The sequence below is a fragment of the Castanea sativa genome, chromosome 1 (genome assembly GCF_040712315.1).
Source record: "Castanea sativa cultivar Marrone di Chiusa Pesio chromosome 1, ASM4071231v1".
NCBI classification, from domain to species: Eukaryota; Viridiplantae; Streptophyta; class Magnoliopsida; order Fagales; family Fagaceae; genus Castanea; species Castanea sativa.
In genome coordinates this window covers 21,623,519-21,646,177 of record NC_134013.1, presented here as the reverse complement: position 1 = coordinate 21,646,177, position 22,659 = coordinate 21,623,519, and the positions used below count along the sequence as shown (strand labels likewise).

General features: G+C 35.0%; 1 protein-coding gene across 2 annotated transcripts; it reads right to left on the bottom strand.

Moving 5' to 3' along the window:
• Window positions 1-1,069: 1,069 nt before the first annotated feature.
• Window positions 1,070-10,333, bottom strand: LOC142622364 (topless-related protein 1). 2 transcript variants are annotated; one of them, XM_075795818.1, is made up of 19 exons: window positions 10,189-10,333; window positions 9,915-10,012; window positions 8,794-8,973; window positions 8,105-8,212; window positions 7,816-8,014; window positions 7,515-7,579; window positions 7,234-7,413; window positions 6,722-6,763; window positions 6,446-6,604; window positions 6,182-6,350; window positions 6,023-6,091; window positions 5,702-5,833; window positions 4,032-4,142; window positions 3,789-3,959; window positions 3,559-3,678; window positions 3,385-3,480; window positions 2,050-2,235; window positions 1,791-1,957; window positions 1,070-1,708 (listed from the first exon to the last, which is right to left on the bottom strand). In XM_075795818.1, the coding sequence occupies exons 2-19, from the start codon at window positions 10,001-10,003 to the stop codon at window positions 1,522-1,524; spliced, it is 2,430 nt and encodes an 809-aa protein (XP_075651933.1). In that variant the 5' UTR covers window positions 10,004-10,012; window positions 10,189-10,333; the 3' UTR covers window positions 1,070-1,521. The 2 variants fall into 2 exon arrangements, with proteins under 2 accessions (XP_075651933.1, XP_075651932.1); XM_075795817.1 differs by having other exon boundaries at window positions 1,086-1,711.
• Between the last annotated feature and the right edge of the window lie 12,326 nt (window positions 10,334-22,659).

The window sequence follows — 22,659 nt, the reverse complement described above, 5'->3', positions numbered from 1 at the left end:
AAAAACACACATCTACAAGTGGTTAAACGTTCATTTTGGATAGTTTTAACTTTTCATATAATTTTACCCTTACATATTTATTTATTTTAACTTAAATATCTTTAAAAAACTTTTTAATTTAGATATTTATAGGTAAACAATGAAATAATGATTCATGAATATATATATATATACACACACATATTTATCTTGTGAGGTTGTAACTTTACATATAATATTGTATTTATATAATCATCTACTTTAATTTAGATGTTTATAACTTGATAATAAAATCTATAAACAAGGTAATTAAAACAATTATATTTCTACAATTCAAAAAGTCACAATTTTTTTTTAAACCTTTTATATTTCCCTGGAATTATTTTTAAATTTTTTTTATAAAACCTTTGACATACAACTAACCTAACAACTTCATTCGTTAAAAAAAAAATTTAAGGCTCATTATTACTTTTGTTAATATATAATGGATATCTTAATTGATTAAGATCAAACTAGAAAAATGTCTTTCAAATTACCTTCAAAATTCAGAAGGAAAAAAAAAAAAAAAAAAAAAAAAAAAAAAACCTTTGACATACTATTAATATAACTACATCTATAACTATTTAAGCCATCCATGATATCTATTTCTTATTGATAACCATAAAATTTACCACTAGCAAGGAAACATACAAAGTAATATAGAATAAATGAAGGAAGAAAAAAAGAAATGAAATCAAATGTCAATTAATAACCACTATTTGGAAAATAAAAAAGTAGTCAAGAAGAGTAAGAAATAAAATAGATATGACTATACAGAAGGCATTGAAAACTTTATAGTGCAATAAAATCAACCATTACATTCACTTAATTAAATAAATAATCAAAAATTAAATGTAATAATACAAAATTTAAACTTAAAACTAATCAAACTCTAACTAGGGAAATTATATATATAATCTTCATACACCATGACTTAAAAAAATTTAATGAATAGTTCTACCTCTTATTTAAAAATGTCTATGTTATGCAAATCATCAACCAATAAATATATAATAATGATAAAAAACGCTACAAATAAGATTATGAAAAATATGATAAAACTATTTAAAAAAAAAAAAAAAACTCTTTATGAAGTCTAGGGACTAAAATAGTATTTTATCTAAAAAATTATCACGCACAATGCGCGGGTCTGAGACTAGTTTTGAATAAAATAGAGTATCCAACTCAATAATGATATACATGAGCTGCAAATCCTCACCCATCTCCCTCTTCTATTTGCATGTTTTATATACATCTTTGAGGAATTACAACTTCAACGAAAAAAAAAATCATAAGATGCTTTTATACCCCAAAGGAATATGGTTGGCATGGTCAAATGGGTTTGCCATCTCTTTGCAATGAAACAATGAAAATGCCATTTTGGCATTCTATGAATCACATATGTCAGTTTCTAAAGCCTAGGGGATTCCTATTTAGTGAGGATAGGCTAAGTGTTAGATATGCAAACAATCAAAAACAAACAAAAATTTTGTTGTTTGGTAGTTACTCCAAAACTGCTGAACAAGAGGCAGTACTAAGCCCCTCACCATCTTTCGGTTGAGGTGATATTCCCCATTCTCCTTCGGATTCTAGGGGCTCAAGAACATGGACTCTACCATCAGTAAGCCCTAGAGCAATATGATTGGGTTGGAATGGGTGAGCTGCAATAACAATAGGATAGACCTCCGAACTGCTAAACAATTTTATTTGATCAGTAGATTAGACATAATGAGCAAATTAATTAATCAATATATTATTATCAGAGAATTTACCTGAGACCTGGTGGTATATAAGCAGTAACATTAATCCGGCATCTTAGATAAAGTGTTTTTGCGACAAGAACTTTTATGCACCCATTTTTGAAGCTAACAAATATTGACTGACCATCGCATGAGTATGTTGCATATGTGATCGGAAGATCTGATTCTTGTGGGACCCACTGTAATAAAATTAAGTTTCATCTAGCTCTTTAAAATAGTAATACCAAAAAAATAAAAAATAAAAAATAAAAAAGAAGGGCAACCAAGGCACCTGCATAGAGTGATTTAGTGTTGGTGCTTCGTATATGTGTATGTTCCTTTCATGGACAGCTAGTAGGTGAATTTGATCTTGGTGAAACTCAATGTGATTTACCACAGGGCACTCTAGCATCTCCCCTTTACTCAGCAAAAACTTACTTGCCAGCTTTTCCCATCCATTTGTGCTCCAAACACACAGCTGGAAAACAATAGAGTTGACCATATCACTTATAGTTAAGATAATTTAATGACCAAACAAACTTGAGAAGCCAACACAGTAATGGATTATAAGTGAGACTTCAACATCTTTTCTAGTTGCAGAGAGAGACTAAAGCACATTCTGACATTCAAGTTTCAAATAAGGCCACTATAGTTTATGGCAGACTCTGCAATCTATCGATAAATTTAAGGTTATAAGCAGATAAAATTATTTCAGGCTATGTTTTACACCCTCCATCCCTTATTGTTGGCCCTGTTAAGAAAATTCAACTTTTAAAGGGGAATATCATTTAATGCATTTGTCATTCAAATAAGAAAGATACAAGTTCCAAAACTATCCTCCTTTATTTGAACTCTAAATGAAACAGAGAGATTGACTTTTTGAATAAAGTGAACTGGTAAGTTAGAAAATATATCACAATTATATATAATTACTTTGCACAGATGGAGTAGCTGACTAACAATTTGAACAAAGGGAGTAAAACCCAGTTCAAAATGGCTGGTCAAACATGTCAAATATTTTACCAATCTTTATTCCAATCCCCTTCAACTCTCTTGATCATTTTGGTCAAAGCCCACTGTGGATTGCTTGACCTACCAACTGAACCAGTGAGTCATTGAACCAGTGAGTCATTGAACCATGGACAGTTCCCATGACCCAGCTGAGCTCATTTTGGAGCCCAGTTAACCCAAAATAGTAACATGGCTAGCACCAAGCTTGAACCTTACTTGTGTACTAATAATGGACTCACACTTTCGTTTTGCTGTTAGGGGCTCAGTGCAAACCACTGAACCAAACCATTTGTTTCTGAAAATTTGTTTGATTACACGCAGCAAAAAAAAAAACGAAGCATTTAAATACAGTCCAAATTAAAGGCCAAAGTAGTGAATTCCATGCAAGACATGATCTGCACAAGACAGACCATTGTTAAAGCATAAAAGAGAAGACCAATGAGAGTCCACAAGAAATAAAATCAGTAACACAAAGATATCACTGTCAGGACAAAATATCACTTTGTAGTGGATGGGAAGGCCACAAAATGATGCAAAAACATTAAAACCAAACACCCAGAAATAACAAATTTGGTTGTCAAAGACAAAGACAAGCGTACGCATATTAACAGCCTACCTGTGCATCAGCTCCTGATGATACAAGCACATTTAGATTTTGAGAAAAGGCAAGGCATGTTATTCTCTTCTGATGGCCTTTGAGGTGGGCTATAGTCTGAACACATGAAGCATCACTATAGCCTAAATTTCAACAAAGATAATTAAAGAGAGAAAATATCTGGCAAATAATAACCTTTTTGGAGTCAAAGCAGCGAATTAAGATTGAGTCATCTAAGCCAATGGCAAAGATATTCTGCATAAGGAAAGTAAAATATGTAGTTGACGGAGGTGGGGATCCAAATGTTGACAGTCTCTGCAATCAATAAAAAGGAAAAAGAAAATAGAAATGATGCCACCAGAAAATGTAAATATTTTTACACAAATGACACGGGAACATAAATTGCATATATTTTTGTCATTTACCTCAAATGTCTCCAAATTGAATATGGAGATCTTCCCTCCGGATGATGAAAAAAGATAAGGATCTTTTAAGGAAAAGCATGAAAGAGCGTTTTCTGGTTGTGTTCCAATCTCATTGGTCATTATTAGTCCGCTTGAAGGTTGATATAATTGCGGTTCAACATTGGCACTTGCCTGAAGAGAAAGACACATGAAAATTGGCCAAAGTACTGGAAATAAAAGACTCAGGACATAGCATGGGAGTACCTTGCTTGAGGAGTGCTGATCATCACAATACCACCTCCAGAGTTTATGCGTAGCATTTTGTGTTAATGCCAATATGAAATCCCCGGAACATGAATACATCAACCTAGTAACCTAATATGGTTAATAGAATTGGTTGAGGTCCAAAGAAAATAGTGACCATACAAAAAGCATGGGAAACTGAATACAAATATCAAATACTGCGTCAAGAACACCTTTCTAACACATCATGATGCTTTTCCAACATATTTCATTCAAATTGGAGAAAATAAATTTTAGTATATCAAAGCTGTTCAAGTCCATTCTCTAATTGCAAGCTTCATTAAAAGGAAAAAAAAAAAAAAATTATGAAATGCTCAACATAAATTTGATTAAGCCATATTTAGTTTACTACCATGGCAATGCTGCATTTGAAATGGAATATGGGGCCACCCACATGGGGGCGGGGATGGGGTCTGCCGGTGGGGGGGGGGAGTGGGGGTTGAGCAAAGGAGAGAACAGAAAAGAAATCCCATCACTGGGAAAACTAAATTAGGATAAATTTATTTAGATTGCTCACTCATCCGCCTAATAGCTAACATAGGGATGTAGTCCATGAATTAACAACATAACATTTTATTCCTGCTAAACAAAAGGGAAAACTTCCTATAAAAATGATCAATCCAACTATGGATCTAAAGCAAAAAGTTTGGGAACCAAGATACATAATGGTAATAAGATGAGTACAATATGAGGAGTGCACATCAACTCAATTGCTAGCATCCTTCATTAGTTCTCTTTATGAGTGGTCCTTTGCTTTGGGTCTTATAGATTGTAATTTTGATCAATCTTTCATAGGGCCAATTCATATGTAGATATTTTTTCTGTTTAGGCTACTTCGTGTCTTTTCCATGAAGTAGTCTCATTTCAATAAAATTATTCTTACCTATAATAAAAAGAGTCGATATGAGGAGCCAAGATGGATGAGTAGGAATATTGACAAGTAAAACTTTACCAATCTGCATGTTCACACATAGAAAAATGTGTGCCTGATTGTATTGTTCCCATTTGTATACATCATGTATAATTGGGTGATTATTCTAATATCAATAAAGTTTCATTACTTATATATATAAAATAAAATAAAATAAAAAACCAAATTTACTCACACATAGGAAGAGAAACATTGATGATATTGCTAAAAGGAGTTGTTTTAGATTGCATTGGAAGTGACGGATCAGCAATTGAAGAAAAGCTAACAAAAAGGAGCAGGAAGGATATGGTCATGGTATACTGCTTTGGATATAGTTCACTTTTTAGGAGGATGAATCACTGGGGAACAATTTTCTGTTTCCACAAACAATATGTTTTGAAAGACATATGCAACCTATTATATTCTTTCTATAAACCTCCAAAAAAAAAAAAAAAAAAAAGAGAAGCAAATTACAGATAAGTATACTATTAGTTAATAATTTAGGCTCCATTATTTTCCACAGCATTCTAGTAGCAGAGCCTTTTTCTCAAAATCATCAAAACATAAAAGAGCACAAAACTGGTAACACGACCCAGGATAGGGAAAAAAAGAAAAAGAAGAAAAAAAGCACTGCATTAGATCAAGTAAACTTTCTCAACCCAAAAAAAAAAAAAAAAAATTGATTAAACTTTAGAAGGCTTGAGCCAAAATAATCCCATACCCCTCCAGTCAAGGAAGTATCAGGAAGCACCAGTGTCTGGCATTCAGATGGGTCATTAATCTCTGCTAGCTTCTCTGTTGATTTCCCATAAACTCCAGAATTTGCATCTGCCAAGTAGGTATTATCTCTAGACTAAAAAAAATTGGAAAAAGAAGACCATTAGTTACTAATTGTGTGAGTTATTGAATTTATTTATTTATTTATTTTCTTTTAAGCAAGAAAGGAAAAAAAAACTAATGTATAAATATTAACTAATCCCATGACCACTTGGTACTGATAATTGCCATGCGTCCTGATTGGTAGAAGTTTCTTCACACTTACCCCACATTTCTCTGATGATTTCATACCAGCTTGAAGACTTACATCATTGCAGCAGCTGCTATCATGAAACTAAAATAAATTTAAGATATAAACAACAAAGATGAATTATCAACAACACAAGGTTCATGTAAATATCACATCATAAATAGATATCCTTACCACAAGACCGTTTGGTACAGGCAGTGCACTTGCTTCTTGACAGTGTGAATTAACAACAATCATTGGCTCACGACAAAGGTAAGGTACTTTTGGTATGTTAACCAAGGAAATGTTACTTTTATAAAGATCAGTCGTTGAGTTGGCACAATGTGGAATCCACCAGTCCATACTGCAGCATACATATATTGATTCCCAAAGAACAAAAAATCTCAGCAGCCATGTGGCAGTAAAATACTAGCAGATAAGATCATATCTTTGGCTTACATCTTTTTTAATATTGTTAAAAGTCTTGATTTATCCATAGCGGGAAACTTGAGTTTATCTTGCAAAATAGGATTGCTCTTAACTGATTCTTTGAGAACATCACACAAATTAGCCCTCAAAGATGTAGCATCCATGCACTTGTATAGAAAATTATCCTGTCTGCAGGAAAAAATTCCGACAAATTCCAAGAAATACAAATGATTGATTAGCAAAATTTCATTCATGCCTAGAGTTCTCAAAAGCAAAAGCCTATTGTAGAAACCGGAGAAAACCTACAGATCATTCGGAAGTATTTTGATGGCTTGGACTTGATCATTCCTGCAAACACGCACCCCCATTCAAGGAAAAGATACTAAAGACTTTTTCTAGTTACCAAAATAAGTATCAAAAAGAAAGAAGAGGTTAGAAAATTGATTTTCTCATACCTTTTAATATTGTGATTCTCAAGAATGGAACTCAACTTGTTTTTATTCTCATAATTATTCAAGACTGGCTACACGATTATTCTTGCTTCCTGCCCCCCCCCCCCCCCCCTTTTTATCTTTTTCCTTTTCATTTTAGGGAATATAATTAATAAAACATGTTTGATAATATCTTGTTTCTCTTCCTTATTGTTTCGTTTTCCAGTTGAAGTAATAAAAATGTCATACCAAGGGCATAAAACTCCAATTTTGCAGGCTTTGGGAGAGGTGAATGGTAGATGGCCTTATCCCATTTGTTAAGCAATAAACTTAAAAATTTACAGCCAAATAAAAGCAAAAACCCATATATAGAAATCTAAAACCCACCTGCCTAAGTTTGCTAGGTACTTCTGCTTCTCCAACGTGAAGAAAATTTTTGCTGAGTGCTGGTTATCATCTGGCATTGTGAATGCGGAGAGGTACATAACTGCCTTATCCCATTCACCACTAATCACAAACTCCCCAAAATAATTCATATTGAAGAAGATCTTACTTTCTTGCTCCAATCTTCATGAAATGAAAATTAAGTTAATCTTAAAATAATTAAGCAATAGCTTGCTCATTACTTAAAACAGTTAAAAAAAGGGGTGAGGGGGAACACAGCATACTTGTGACATGTCCCCTTCAATTTTTCTTCATCAAGAAACTGAAGTATCAAGTAAATAAGTTCTTCCTGCATATAAATTATGTGCATATCAAAATTATAAGCTCTCTAAAATGATGTATTCAGCCTAAGAATCTACCCACCAAAAACCAAGTTAGAAAAATATTGGTAGATCAATTACAAAGACAAAGTTCATATAAGAAATTAAATTTTCTAAAAAAAGTGATGGAACTAATCTTCACAGCAATCAAATCAAAATGAAACAGAAATGAATGGGGAAAAAAATAGAACAGAGAGTTTATTACTTTTATACTTGTTTTCTTTCCTGGATTGGGACAAATGAGTGTTATTATTGACAAAAGTCCTGATTGATTCAATCGGGGGAATATAAGTTTATCTTGCAAAGTAGGATTTTGCTCCACTAATGATTTGAGATCACCCCATGATATGGCTCTTGCAGATTCCTTGTTCACATTCCGGGATAGATGCTCATTGTCCCTGCAGGTAAATTTGCCATTTAAATCAGAGAAATTTCAATACATGAAAATTTTGTTGAGCACCAAAATGTGTAATAATATTTTTTCATGCCTGAAGTTTTTTAAATCAATAAGGTCAAATATTTCTTCATAGTTTTCATCTTGCAAATCCAAGAAGACTTTCAAATCTGGCCAAAGAACGTTCACACCCTCAGCTTGGTCATTCCTGCATATAACCAAGCCCAAATACAATAAGAAAATAAAACACATTGGCTTTTTCAATTTTCAAAAGTAGATTGGAAAAGATGGGGAAATTTTTTGAAATTTATTATTGTCCGTATAATTTTCTGAAATAACAAAGCCAACTTATCTAAGCTGCGTAAATACTTAAGTCACTGCAAATTTTAAGTAAATATGTAATTTTGTCTTCTTTATTTTTTCTTTACCTCATTTTCAAAAATGGACGTTATAAAATTTATCAACATAATTCTCGATTTGTAAAAAAAACTTCAATTATGATCCTTAGATTGCCAACCCCAAAATTTTGGGACTAAGGCTTTGTTTATTGTTGTTTTTCTATGATCTTCATCCTCAATTTACCTGTCTAATGCTCCAACTTGTCTAAAGCTAAGTTGATTTTTTATTTCCCAGAAGCAAAAAAAGACATACTTTTTTATATTTCTATTTTACATTTATTTTCCTCCAATCCTCGGCAAACAAATAGATGGCAATAAAAGTTTAAAATATACTAATAAAGATTTTGGTGAAAAACTGAACATTCAGTTCTGTCAGTAAAGAAGCTTATACCTGACCAATGCTTCGTAATATTTCTGCTTTCGTATTTCAAAGAACAACTTCATTGAGTACCTATTATCATTTAGCTTTGTAAATGAAGAAAGATACTCCTCAGCCTTTTCCCATTCACCATTGACAATAGTCTCCCGGAAATAATTCACATTGAAGAAGATCTTTGACTCTTGCTCCAATCTACCTCACAAATTGTTTAAATACATTGATTAACATTTTAAAAAATATTAAACAATTAAGTTTGTATCAATGAAATACTTTTCCTGGTTTTAAAAGCTAACCCACTGTAATTTTGCTTCCAAAAAAAAAAAAAACTTTCCAAATCAGAATACCAGATGCAAAGAATTTAGGCATTTTCATATTGATATTTGGCAGTACTAATTTTTAGGACGTACATTTTATGCAATTTTACATTCTAAAGTAAACAAAGAACCTTCAAAATGCTAATCATTAAAGTAACTAAGAATTTAATTTATCTTTTTCTAGCTCAAAAGGAATAGTAAATATTGGACCTTGAATGATTAGCATATAAGATTAAGTACTTCCCTTGCTTTCAAGAAAAACAACAATGTTTTCTCTTTTTTTTTTGGTATTTCAAAAGCAGTATATGTAACCCAATATGCTACACAAAACAAATAACATTAGGGAACTGTTTTGATTAGCATTTGGAAGTACATTTCTCGATTTCAACAACTAGAAACAAAACCCAATTCTTCCATTACAAAAGCAGGATAAGTACTTTCAAATTTTATCCAAAAGTAAAATGACAACACCTAGCTAGCATCTTGGGGCAACCCCCAAGGGATATCTCTCTGTAATTACCTAGAGTGTGAGTCAAGGGGACTGCATGCACTCAGAAGAATAGTCAGTGCTCGAAGACCCAAAAAAATAAAAGTAAAATGACAACACATTTCAAACAGATAATGTACTATTTGGTGTTGGGTCCAAGACCAAATGGGTGTTCTTAATTTAACCTTAATATTTCAAAATTACTTTCATATTTCTTTCAGAAAACTGAAATCAATGCAAATTTTTTTATTATTATTCCAAAAGCAAGAGAAGTACTTCCAAAATTGCCAAAACCCAGATACATGCATAAGAAAAGAAGGACATCACCGTACAAGTGAAGGCTCTCTTTGTAATTCTCTTCGTCAAGGAACTGAAGTATCAAGACTATGAGTTTTGTATAAGAATCTTTGTCTATGTCCATTTCTGTATACTACAAAGACAAAAAGAGGAAAGTCAAATTAGGGTTTTCAAGAATTAGCTCAAGATCGATCTAATTCTGGAAACACATGTAAATAAATAAATGAATAAAAACCCACATTTTTGAAAACAACACGAATGGAATGAAAGACAGATAACAGAGAAAAAAAACAGGAAGTGGGAATTTACTTGACTAGGTTTTGCTGTTTCCGAAAACAATGAAAAGAGAACATGCGAAGCAGGACGCGGAGAAGCCGTACCGTGGTCTTCGCTCTTCGCTATAAACAATTGGCTGTTCTTCAGCTACCGAAGATGCGTGGTCTCTACTCTTCTTGATAACTCAATTTGCTTATCATAATACACGTCATTTTTTGTACGAGGAAATCACACTATGTGAAAAAATTATTAAATACTCTCGAACGAAAGAAGTTTATGTTTATTGAAAAAGTTAACAGATATCCCAATTGCGTTTGTTAGTCTATTATTTTAGAAAAATTTTTATGAAAAAAAAATAAGGGTATAAAATTGATATTTGATTTTGACGGCTTTTTTTATATCCTATCAAACTAGTATTAAATTTTTCTTAAAATGATTCACTAACAAATATCCATTAAGCGAACTGTTTATTTGTTTTTATTACTTTCTAACATAGTAAGACGAAATAGATTTTAATAAAGTGTGATGACACCGGTTAATAAAAGCCTAAATATAACTAATTGAGGTATTACTAATCATTAGGAAAAAGAAGTATCTAAACATTAATTAATGAGGTTACCAAACTTCACCAATCACATTCATTGCACATCAATTTGTAAGCTTTAACATTTTTGTTTTCTCCTCTCTAATAAGTCATTCAAAAATACTAGATTAATACAAGGCGTAAATGCATTTTTAGTCTCTATATTTTGACGTTTTCCCATTTTAGTCCCTACATTTTAATTTTACCACTTTTAGCCCCTAAACAAATTAATGCGTGTTATTTTAGTCCTTTTCGTCAGTCAATCGACGAAAATTGCTGAGGTGGCAGTCGGAGACATTAAAATATTATTAAAAATGCCACATCAGCATTTAAAAAAAAAAAAATAATTTATCAATTTTAATTAAATAAAAAATAAGAATTAAAAACAATAAGAGCACAAACAAACCCAGATCCAACCCAGAACCAAACACAAACTCAAATTTAAAAACACAAAAACAAACAAAAATGATTGTAGCTCTGCACAAACCCAAAAAAACATATAAACTCAGAAATCGAACACAAAAAAATCATAAAAAAATATTGTAATAAAATTTGATTGCTCAACACAAACCCAGCTCAACCATAAACTCAGCTTAAACACAAACTCAGAACCAACCACAAACCCAGCTCAACCATAGAAAAATCATAAAAGAATATTGTAATAACTCAACACAAATCCAGCTTTGTCTCTCTCTCAATTTCAATGTCTTTCCATTTCAAATAGCCTCTCTCTCTCTCTCTCTCTCTCTCTCTCTCTCTCTCTTTGATGGATTACAAAATGGGTTTTTCAGATTCAAACGAAATAAGCAACGGCAGTAGCATATGCTGCGTAGCCACGGCTGCAGCCACAAACGCTGAAACGCTCTCCTCCTCCAACCACCCTTCAACACCACCCAATATCTTGGCCCTCCGCCGCCTCTCCCAAAACCTCGAATCCCTCTTCAACGACTCCTCCTCCTCAGACCGATTCGCGAACGCCAAGATCCTAGTTGAAACCGAACAAGTCACCGTCCACCGCTGTCTCCTCGCGGCATGAAGCCCTTTCTTCAAGAACGCCTTCTCCAATTCCAAAGAGGTGGAGCTGAAGCTAAAGGACCTAGCCAAAGATCACGAGGTCAGTCTCGATCCAAAGGTTGGAGATGGGGTCGAAGGCGAAGGATTGGTGGTTCTTGGAGGAGATGTTGTGGAGGCCGTAAATGAAGAACCATGGATGAAGAGAAGAGGAAGAGGAAGAGAAGGTTGGGGAGGAGATGATGGAGTGCCAGAGTTTGCAGATTGTGGAAGCACGGATCAGAGTTTGATTTCTGGGTTTATATGATTTTTTTGGGTTTGTGCGGAGCTGCAATCATTTTTGTTTGTTTTTGTGTTTTTAAATTTGAGTTTGTGTTTGGTTCTGGGTTGGATTTGGGTTTGGGTTTGTTTTTGTGTTCTTATTGTTTTTAATTCTTTTTTTTATTTAATTAAAATTGATAAATTATTTTTTAAAAAAATTAAATGCTGATGTGGCATTTTTAATAATATTTTAATGTCTCCGGTTGCCACCTCAGCAATTTCCATCGGTTGATTGACGGAAATGACAAAAATAACACGCGTTAATTGGTTTAGGGACTAAAAGTGGTAAAATTAAAATGTAAGGACTAAAATGAAAAAACACCAAAATGTAGGGACTAAAAGTACATTTACGTCTTAATACAAACTTAACACAAGTGAAACCTTAAACTGTTTGGGATAAAAAAGTTGTAAATGTGTTAAATCATCAATGATGATTAATTTTTCTTGAGAGTTTAAGATTTTAATTTTTGTAAACAAATATCTTATACTGTAAATTGTCAACATTAGCCATTTAATCTCTGATATAGCCGCACTCAAACAATCTCTATCTCTCTCTTAACATCCAAATGTAAGATTGAAAATTAGATTACAACTGTACTTAATTATACATCGCTTTATATTCTACATAAAGTAAACCTCCTTTTGTAAACAAAAATAATGTATTTTAATAATTTAATATTATGTTTAAACTATTTATATTTAATTCTCTATATTGAATTAACATTTGTTTACTTAGTCTTGATTCATCAAACATACTTTGGATTAGTTAGCGTTAAATATCTTTATTGATTAATATTTAAAAATAAGAGGCCCCACTCAAATTTACCACCTTAGGCCTTAAACTATATCGTGTTGGCCCTATCATTCTACCATATGTCTAGACTTGGCAAATCGATCGGGTTATTCAAGTTTGAGTTCGATGATTTGACTTGGTTGAATTCAAGTCATAAACAAGTCGACCTAAATAAGTTATAAAACCAATGATAGTTATCTGATCTTTAACGAGTCCAGTTAACCTTGTATGACCTATATTTTTTTTAATATAAACAATAAATAAAAAATAATTTACATCCTTGACCCAAGTTTGGGGTTGATTTCATTTCGGTCTCTTTAGTTTGAGATTTTTCATTTTATATTTTTCCACCAAATTTGATTCCACTTTCAAAATGTTCCTTCCAACAATCTCCTTCCAACTCTGTCCATACTAATTTATTTGTTAACAACAAAACGATGATGGGATGTCCACCACCCCCAGTCATTGGACCTTTGGCATAAAAGGGACTTCGGCAAGATTGAGGGCAAATTCTCATCCTTAAATGTAATATTTATTGCAAATACCTCTCAACTGTCCATGTAATGAGGTCTTAGCATCCTCAAACCCCTTGTCAGAGGCCTTTTGAAGGGCCTTATCCTTTTCCTTTTCCACTTGTCTCATCCCTGCCTTAAGTTCATGCCCAACCTTTATGGCTCTCTCCTCAACAACCCTGAAATTTTTGGACTTGAGCTTGAGTGACTCCTACACTAATTGGACCTGTTGCTTTGCCACCTATAGCCTCAATTCAATGTCTCTCATTTTCCTTTTGACCTTCTTATGCTTGGCTTTCTATTCCTAGTTTTGCCTCCATGCTTCCTCATTTTTCCTGGTTCGTCGTTAGGAGCTTGCCTTTGATTGAAGAAACGTAGGGTTCACATTTATAAGTGATTTGGAAGACCTGCATTAGAGAGAAGAATATCACTATTGTGAAGTAGGCACAAGAAAATCCTAAAAAGGAGAAGAGGGGAGAAAAATAGAAAATGAAGGGGGGCTACGTATTGAGACTTACCATGCTAGGTTCTACTTCACATTTTGCAACATGTTGGAGGCAATCCTCTCCCATGCTTCCATATCCTTGGGAATAAGAAGGACCCTTCCCAACAAGTTGACATGAATGTTTCTCTCAGTCTTCCTAATATTAGACCACTTACTCATCCTGCAATAAAGGATCTCCCCTCATCAAAAAGTTATATGTGTAGGAGATGCCCTTAGTCATGATATTCTCAGGATTTGCATCCTTGGCTACCATACTTGAATTGGCCTCAACCATTTCCTCTTCGATTGGTGCTCAGAAAGAGAAGACCTTGTTTAGGCTATCAAATTTGAGGATTCCTCAAATGAGTGGAGTTTGTAGACTGTAGCAGATCCACTTGAGAGTAGTGACGTAGCTATTAAAGGTCCGAGGGGGCCTGGTCCACACCCCCCCCCCCCCCAATTTTTGGAAAAATTTAAAAAAATGAAAACATCTTAAATAATTTGAAAATTTTTAAATAACTTTATCATTTTGGCCCCCTATACATATTTAAAAAGTCTAGGGCTTATTCGTACACATAGTAAAAATTGAAAAGTCATAAACTTTGTTGATATGTCGCACCACCAAATCTCTTACACAATTACAAAATATTTTACCTCACATAGGTGACTCTCTCTCTCTCTTTCTCTCTCTCTCTCTTCTTGTCTCCATGCATGTTTGCCACTTTGCCTCATCTTTATTTTTTACACAAGTTACTGCTGTGGGCCCCTTACTGTGCAGAGTGCAGTAGCTCTATCTAAGCCCCATAGCTGATTGGCCCTAATCTCTATCTATACATGATACTCATTGCTTTTAACTCTTTGACTGTTTCCAAGTAATATTTATTTTGTTTTGATTTTTTTGCTTTACTTTTCGTTGTTTTCTTTTTTACATTCTTTATAATATATTATTTATTATTATAATAATCAATATATTACAGTAAAAAAAAAAATCAATATATTATATACAATCTATACTACTATATTAAATTGTATTTAGTTGTTGTTTTGTCAATTTTGTCCCATGATTGTTTAATTTTAATTAAATATATTTTTGTTTATAACACATATTGAGTTATGAAGTATTGCAGATTACTAATTTACATTTTATACAAAAAAAAAAAATTATATATGTCCCTCCAAAGATAAATTCCTGACTCCACCTATGTTTGAGAGTCCTCAAGTTCTTATCTAGGCCTCTTCTTGGACTGCATTTTCTTCTTCCACTCATTGGCTAGTTGAGCTTGAGTTGGGCTGGGACTCAAGGTCAGCCTTTTCACTAGGCTAATTAGGCCATTGCCTAAGGACCCCAAGTGAAAGTGGGGTCCCAAAATTTTAGAAAAAAAAGGGGTAATAGAAAAAATATTGGTTCCAAATGAAACCCCAAAAAAAGCTGCTATATCCAATTGACCCAAGAACAAAAAGAAAATTCTTTTGGTCTAAACAAAATCAATTGTCCCAGAAATAATACCATTAACCTCTAGGCAAACCAAAATTAACAACTAGGTAAAATACAAATTCGATCTAAAAATATTACTCTAAAAACAATCACAAATAAACACATAAAAAATCCAAAATCCCAAAATTTTACCCATGCCATTTATCTCTCTCACTCTTGCTCTCTGCCTCTATCAGGTGGCTCCACTTTCTCTGATCAAATCTATTGCTCACACTCACGGCAGAGAGTCCGAGGTATCATTTCTGTCCTTTTTATTTAGTTTTCCTTTTCTCCAATGCAGTGATGCATAATTTTTTCTTTTCATCTTATAAATCTCTCGTGGGAAGGCTTGCTATTAAGACTTGTGGTTATGGGCTTACTTATGGGCCTAGAGGAGTTTTGGCTTTTTTTTTTTTTTTTTTTTTTTTAAATGTTGCATTTTATTATTATTTTTTGTTATGGGATGCATTTTATTTTGGTAGAATAAGATGCAGCATTTTGTTGTGTAATAGTAGTTTCTATGTACTATAGTATCACATACTACACTAACACTAAAGCAAAAAAGACAAAAGAAAAGAAAAAAACTTCAATCCAAAAAAACAAGAACGTGTAACTAAAAGAAAAAAACAAAATATAATACTAAAAGAAAAAACAAAGTAAATCATTATACATATGCAATTGAAAAAGAGATGTTAGAAGAACTTGAATACAAAAATTTAATTAGTCAATTTGTATATCAAAATGGAAGAAAAATATATTTTACATGAAATTATGTTATAATATAAAAATATTAAATAAATATTAATTTTATTAATACATAAATAAATAAATAAAAAATGCCACATTTTAGTTGTTGCTATAGGTCCCAAAATGTCTAGGTCAGCCCTATTAGGACTTTGAGGATAGGAAAGCAACTATAGGCCTAACACACCTTTGATCCCTAAACTTTTCTTATGGATCGACATTGCTTCAGGAGCACACTCACAAGAGTTTGGAGGAATCAATGGATGTCGAGCAATGGTGAGTGATATGCTTTCACAGCTTACTTCTCCCTTAGATCTAAAGGATAAAAGGACTATAACTTGTTCAAGGTGAGGTTCAATGAGAACAAACCTTCAATGGACTTATACATGTGAGGGAACTACAGAAGATTCGGGCCGAAGAAAGTTGATTTAGGCCTTGCATGAATCTCTTACCCAACTAGATTTCAAAATAAGTATTGCAAGTAGGAGAATAGCTCAAAATAATGGGGCCAGCCATAATGTGACCCCTCTTATTCTACAAAGCATGTCATGTTAGGAACGTACTTGAGATCCTTCATGTTGATTAGCTTTCACAACTTACTTCTCCCTTAGATCTAGAGGATAAAAGGACTATGACTTGTTCAAGGTGAGTATAGACGACTAAATTTCTTAGTTCGAAATAAATCAAACAAGTAAAATAGTTTCACAAATACGAATTTGTATTAATAAATGTGTGGTACAATTCTCTGTAATTACAAAAGAGTGATCCTCTGATTCGATCTCCTTGAAAGATTTATTGATTGGAATTGTGGTAATGTGATTTTGATTTGAACATAAGATATTCTTCAATTTGGCTGAGGAATGGATTGAAGATCTTTGAAACGGAATTACAATGAATCTCTGGCTATGAGCTTGTTAGAAATTCTTTGTTCTTCGTGTTCTTCGTGTGTTCTTCGTGTTCTTCGTGTGTTCTTCGTGTTTGAAGGTTTGTGGTGGAAGTTCTTCGGTGCTTTAGAGGCTTGATTCCGTAGAGCTTCGTTGATTTATGGTTTGTTGAGGTTTCTGGAGGCTTTTGAGCTCGATTCCAGTGAACTTTGAGATTTGGACGAGTAGTTTGGATGATTTTGCTTCGAATGTTGTGTGTATTCGAGGTTGGAGTTCTTGAAATTCTTGAAGGCTTTGGGGTTTGATTCCGGCAGAGCTTCTGGATTTTTGAACTCAAGATATCTTCTTCCTTCTCTGTCTGTATCCTCCTAAATGTCTTAGGAAGGCTTCTATTTATAGGAGTTTAGGAGTAGGTGAGCGACACATGGCGAAGTCTGATTGGTGACACTTGTCACAGCTTGATTGGTCTGCTTACGTCATCGCTTACACGTGCAGGGCTGCTTGTGTCATTGCTTACACGTGCAGGGCTGCTTGTGTCATCGCTTACACGTGCTGATGCAGTTTCATGCCTTTATTTCAATGACACTTGGCAAATTTCTATTGGAATCCGAACAGTGATGGCAAAACCTAGCAGCAGTACGTGACGCCTTGTAATTGGTTGTATTTTGTGGACTTGGTAGTATGATGTGTCAGCTTGTGATAGGTCGGGAATTTTCCCTCTCTACAAATGCCCCCTTGAGACTCGTTCATGCACACAGTTTTTAGAGTGTGGTGAATGAATGAGTCTTGAAAGAAAGTGGATTTCTTTTTATACTTGACTCTTCTAGTGAAATAGTTGAAGGTGGTGGAGCTTTTAACAAGATGAAGTAATTGCAGAAGAGTAGACCCACCCATATGAAAGGCTTTGATGAGATCGAAGGGGTACGCGGTATTTGAATGTGCTCGTGTGACCGAGCTTTCTGAGCAAAGGTTAAGTCAAAGTAATTTCAGAAGAGTATTTTGGATCGTTGGTGGCGATCACAGGGTGTTGAAGATGGAGAAGAGGTAAGGATGTTGGCTGGGTACAGCATGCAGAGCTCTGGAGCTAGCCTCTTATTTTTAAGGACTTCTGGTGAAGTTGTATTTGAAGGGTATACTTCGGGTCACAGAGAGAACATGTGGGAGTGTGGTTGAATGTGCTTGTGTTATCGCATCACTCTGGTTAAGTTGAGGTAATTTCAGAAGGGATTTTGGGCATGTTGTTGTTGATGGTGAAAGAAGATGGTGATGAAGCGAAGTGAATGGGTGAGACATACGACACCATGGCCCTGATCCTGCATGTTGGGGACTCTTTGGCGTAGATGTCTCTGGGAGGTACACCTTCAGATGTGGGACTGGCTGCATGCTGAATGAAGTTTGACGGCAAGTCATTGAATGTGCATGTGTGACTGGACCATACTGACGGACATTAAGTTGAAGTAATTTCAGAAGTATATTTTCTGAAATTCTTCAAGCTGATCTTAAGTTGGAGTAATTCCAGAAAGTGTGTTTTGTGGTACCGGCAACGATGACCTTTGGACCCCATGCTGGTGGAAACATGGAATGAGGCTTTGGTGACCATTCACCGACACCAAAGGCTAATTTCTGATGAGCTGGTACCCGGGAGGTCATCACAAGTGTTGGATGGGAAACAATTTGTAGGATATCCCAACACTTCTTACCATCTTCACTTGATGCAACTTTATTGGGAAAGCATAACAAATGAAAGATGGAGCTAACTTGTGATCCTGGTTTTAGAAACCAGCCAAGCTGCTATTTGTTCCGAACCACTGCTTCTATTGGGAGACCAAACAGTTGAAGAGAGACAACGGAAGCTCTGTTTTTAGGAACAGGTGTCTCTGCTGGACTTGGATTTCCTGGCCAACCAATTCCACGGAGGCATGGGAGGTCGATGCAGACTTTGTTATGAATAACTCTATGAACAAACGTGGTCATTATGTGAGGAAACAAAATTTGTTTGAATCCTAAAACAGTGATGATGTTGTGAGAAGGGTTACTACTGAACCATGAAGGGGTTGATTTCAAACTGATCATGAAGCGATCTTGGTTGCTAGGTATTGAGAATGACGAGGCCATAGTGAGAACTGGCTGTGAGAAGGAGGATTTGAAAATTTGAAAGAAGCAAACCTTCATTTCATGACTCGGTGTATGTGTTTTTTTTTTTTTTCTTGATGGATTCAGTGGATCCGGCCCTTCTATTTATAGCGAGGAGATGAAGAATGGTAGTTGGATGGTTAAGAATGGCGGACGAGACTTTTTGGTGAGAACGGTGGATGGGAACGGTAGGCGCCGAATGAGAATGTTAGGTTGGAGACTGGTAGGCACCGACAGAAATAATTGGCTGAAATAGTGACCCAGTGTAATTTCAATTTTGAGACATACTTGTGAGAGTTCGTCTGTTTTTGAAAGGAGAGCCTTGATCAAGTCTGGAGGATAATTTTGAGGGAATCCAAACCAAATGGATGGATCTCAAATTATGATCTTGAGAGCTTAAATTTTGGACACCGCTAGTACTTTGGAGAAGCGAGTGTAGTTTCTAAGTCCAAAACAAATACCTAGATTTCAAAATCAAAATTTTTGCGAAAACCTGATAGGACAAGTTTTGCTTGAACATCTTGATCTTCGGTCAAAGTTTACATCAAAGCCAATAGTTGTAGAATCACACTATTTGAGCAATTTTGGATTCTTAAATGAATAAATAGACCCCAAAATTGGAAAGTACGCGAAAAATTGGGCAAGACAGGTCAATCTTAAAAATTTTGACTTTTGGTCAAAATTTGTGCAAAAGTCAATTTTTTTGAAATTGGACTGTTGTGCAATTTTCGAGTCTCGGTTGAAGAAACAGACCCCAAAATTGGAAAGTACACGAAAAATTGAGTGGGACAGGTCCGTTTTGAAAATTTTGACTTTTTGATCAACGTTAAAGTCTTAATTTGTCAAAGTTTTTTTTGTTTTTTTGTGTTTTTTTTTTTTTTTTTTTTTTTTTTTTTTTTTCAGGCGATCCGGGTCCGGGTCGGTTTTCCGGGTCGAAGTGGGTTGAACCGGGTCAGGCATGATGACGTCATCCGTGATGTCAGCGACGTGGGGCGTGTGCACGCGCGTGAGAAATTTCGATGCGTGGGAGCGCGTGGGTTCATCCAGCGGCGCGTGGAACAGAAGCTGGGATTGCCGGACCTTCTGGCGGCGCGTGGAGGCGCGTGGCTCATCGTTTGGGCTTGAAATTTTCACACTTTCTAGTTATAAGGCCGTAGAAGACTGCTATATGGTCGGTTTTGTGAAATTGTGCACAGATTTGCACAGTTTTGATGGACTACACCGGTGGTCATCGCGAGCTTGTGGCGGCGCGTGGCGACGCGTGACTCATCGTTTGGGCCTAAAAATTTCAAGTTTTGTAGATCGAAGGCCGATAGCTCTAATGGTGGTATCAGTTTTGTAAAATTGTTCTCAGATTTGCGCAGATTTGAATGAGAAACCCGCGGGTCACTGAGAATTTGTGGCCATGTGTGGCGGCGCGTGGCCGGGTATCTGGGCCTGAAATTTTCAGGTTTGGTGGATCGAAGGTTGTAGAAGACTCCTGTGAGGTCAGTTTTGTGAAATAAGGTTCGACTGAGAAAGTCGTGGGTCTTTGTTGAATCTTATGGCGTTTTGGTCCAATTTTGTGGTGGCCGCCCTGACAGGATGTAAAAATTCAGACTTGCCACGTGACTTGCCATGAATTCAGACTTGCATTATCTTCTGTCTCTATGGTTAAAGATGCTCTTTCATTTCAAAATTCAGCGCAGACTTCTCTGATTTTAAGTGCATTTGAGTTTGCAAAATCTGACTTTGAATTCCAATTGTTTTCATATTTCTGAAATGTGAATATAAGTTTTTTTCATTGGTCGGTTGGTAGAACCATTTTTGCTGACTTTCTTCATTTTTTTTTTTGTTTGCTAGTTTAGCAGAAATTCTCTATATAAGATATGAGATTGGCTTCGTTCATTTGGGCATTCTTAGCCTTCAGTCTTCTTCTCCAGCTTTTAAGAATTTTTTTTTTTCTTTTTCTTTTGTCCTTTGTTTAGACATGCAATGAGATTTTCTTCTGACATTTTTTTTTGTTGTTGCTTGTTTTTGTTTTGCAGCTCAGTTTCCTTGATTTTTTTGGGTTTTGACATCAAACTTCACGCTGACGTTCTCATAGAAGTGTTTGCCTTCATTTGGTGACTTTGTATTTCATTGATAGCAACGTTGCAAGAACGTATGCCTTCATGTTACATTCTTTTCTTGCATCAACAATCTTTTAGTGATATTCGTCTTTGCAACGACGTTTCCATAAGGATATTCAGCTGGGCAATAATGCTATCGCCCATGAAGCTATGTCAACACTTCATTTGTACAAAAGTCATGCCAACATTCATCTTTGCCATGAAGCTACGTCAACACTTCATTTGCATCGAAGCTGGGCCAACATTTATCTTTGCCATGAAGCTACGTCAACACTTCATTTGCATAGAAGCCATGCCAACATTCATCTTTGCCATGAAGTCGTGTCAACACTCCATTTGCACAGAAGCCATGCCAACGTTCATCTTTGCCATGAAGCTACGTCAACACTTCAGTTGTACAGAAGCTGTGCCGACATTCATTTTTGCCATGAAGCTACGTCAACACTTCATTTGTACAGAAGCTATGCCAACATTCATTTTTGCCATAAAGCTACGTCAACACTTCATTTGCACAGAAGCCATGCCAACATTCATATTTGCCATGAAGCTACGTCAACACTTTATTTGCACAGAAGTTGCACTAATATTGGCTTTTATAATGAAGCTTGAAGTTTCAAGAAGCTCCCATCAAGACTTTGAGGATGCAAAGAGATGCCTATAAAACCTTGAAGATGTGAGAAGAATGCCGCCATGATTTTGACATTGCACGAACACGCCCTTAAAGGAGAGATGATGCAACATCAACTTCAGATGTTGGAGGAAGGTGACGTTGTCCAGATTTTAGAGACATGATGTGAAACAACACCACTCAGAAGGGAGATGATGTGGTTCAAATTTCAGAGTTGTGAAGTGGCACAACCTAGAAGAGAGACAATATATCCTAGACTTGAAAGGTACAAAAAAGATGCTCCCAGGAGATACGTGATGCAAAGTATACTTCAGAGACGTGGGAATATGTCCACCAAAGATGAGCAATGCCATGTAGACTCTATTCCTTGCAACAGAGGTTGAAGATTTTATTTTACTCCACAACTGAGAATCAACTTATCATTATTTCAAGGAAAGCTAAGTAACACCAATTCTTTGCAGCTATCACTTTCTACCACAATGATCTTTGAACATCATATAGTGAGCAATTGATTGATCTTAAGCGACGCCTTGCCAATCAAAGGGTTCTTGAAAGCATGTTGACGACCTTTGGACAAACTCTTCAAGCTAGACTGGTAGTTCTTCTTCTTTTTATGTGACTGAACTTAGTGAAAAGTACTAAGCTGCCTACGTACCCTGGAGAGGGATCAAGTCATTTACATAGTTCAACCAAATTTTTTTTTTTTGATGATTTTTTTTTTGTTTTTCTTTTGCTTTGTTTTTGATGATTTTTTTTTCTTTTGTTTTGTTTTTGATGATTTCTTTTGTTTTGTTTTTTTTTTTTTTACAAAAAGGGAGGGCTCACG

Excerpts from the sequence above, each read along its gene's own strand:
- LOC142622364 (XM_075795817.1), bottom strand. The coding sequence starts at position 10,003 with ATGGACATAGACAAAGATTCTTATACAAAACTCATAGTCTTGATACTT. Across the intron at positions 7,580-7,815 it reads GAAAGAAAACAAGTATAAAA|GAAGAACTTATTTACTTGAT; the intron begins GTAATAAACTCT and ends ATTTATATGCAG. Across the intron at positions 1,712-1,790 it reads TATATACCACCAGGTCTCAG|CAGTTCGGAGGTCTATCCTA; the intron begins GTAAATTCTCTG and ends AAAATTGTTTAG.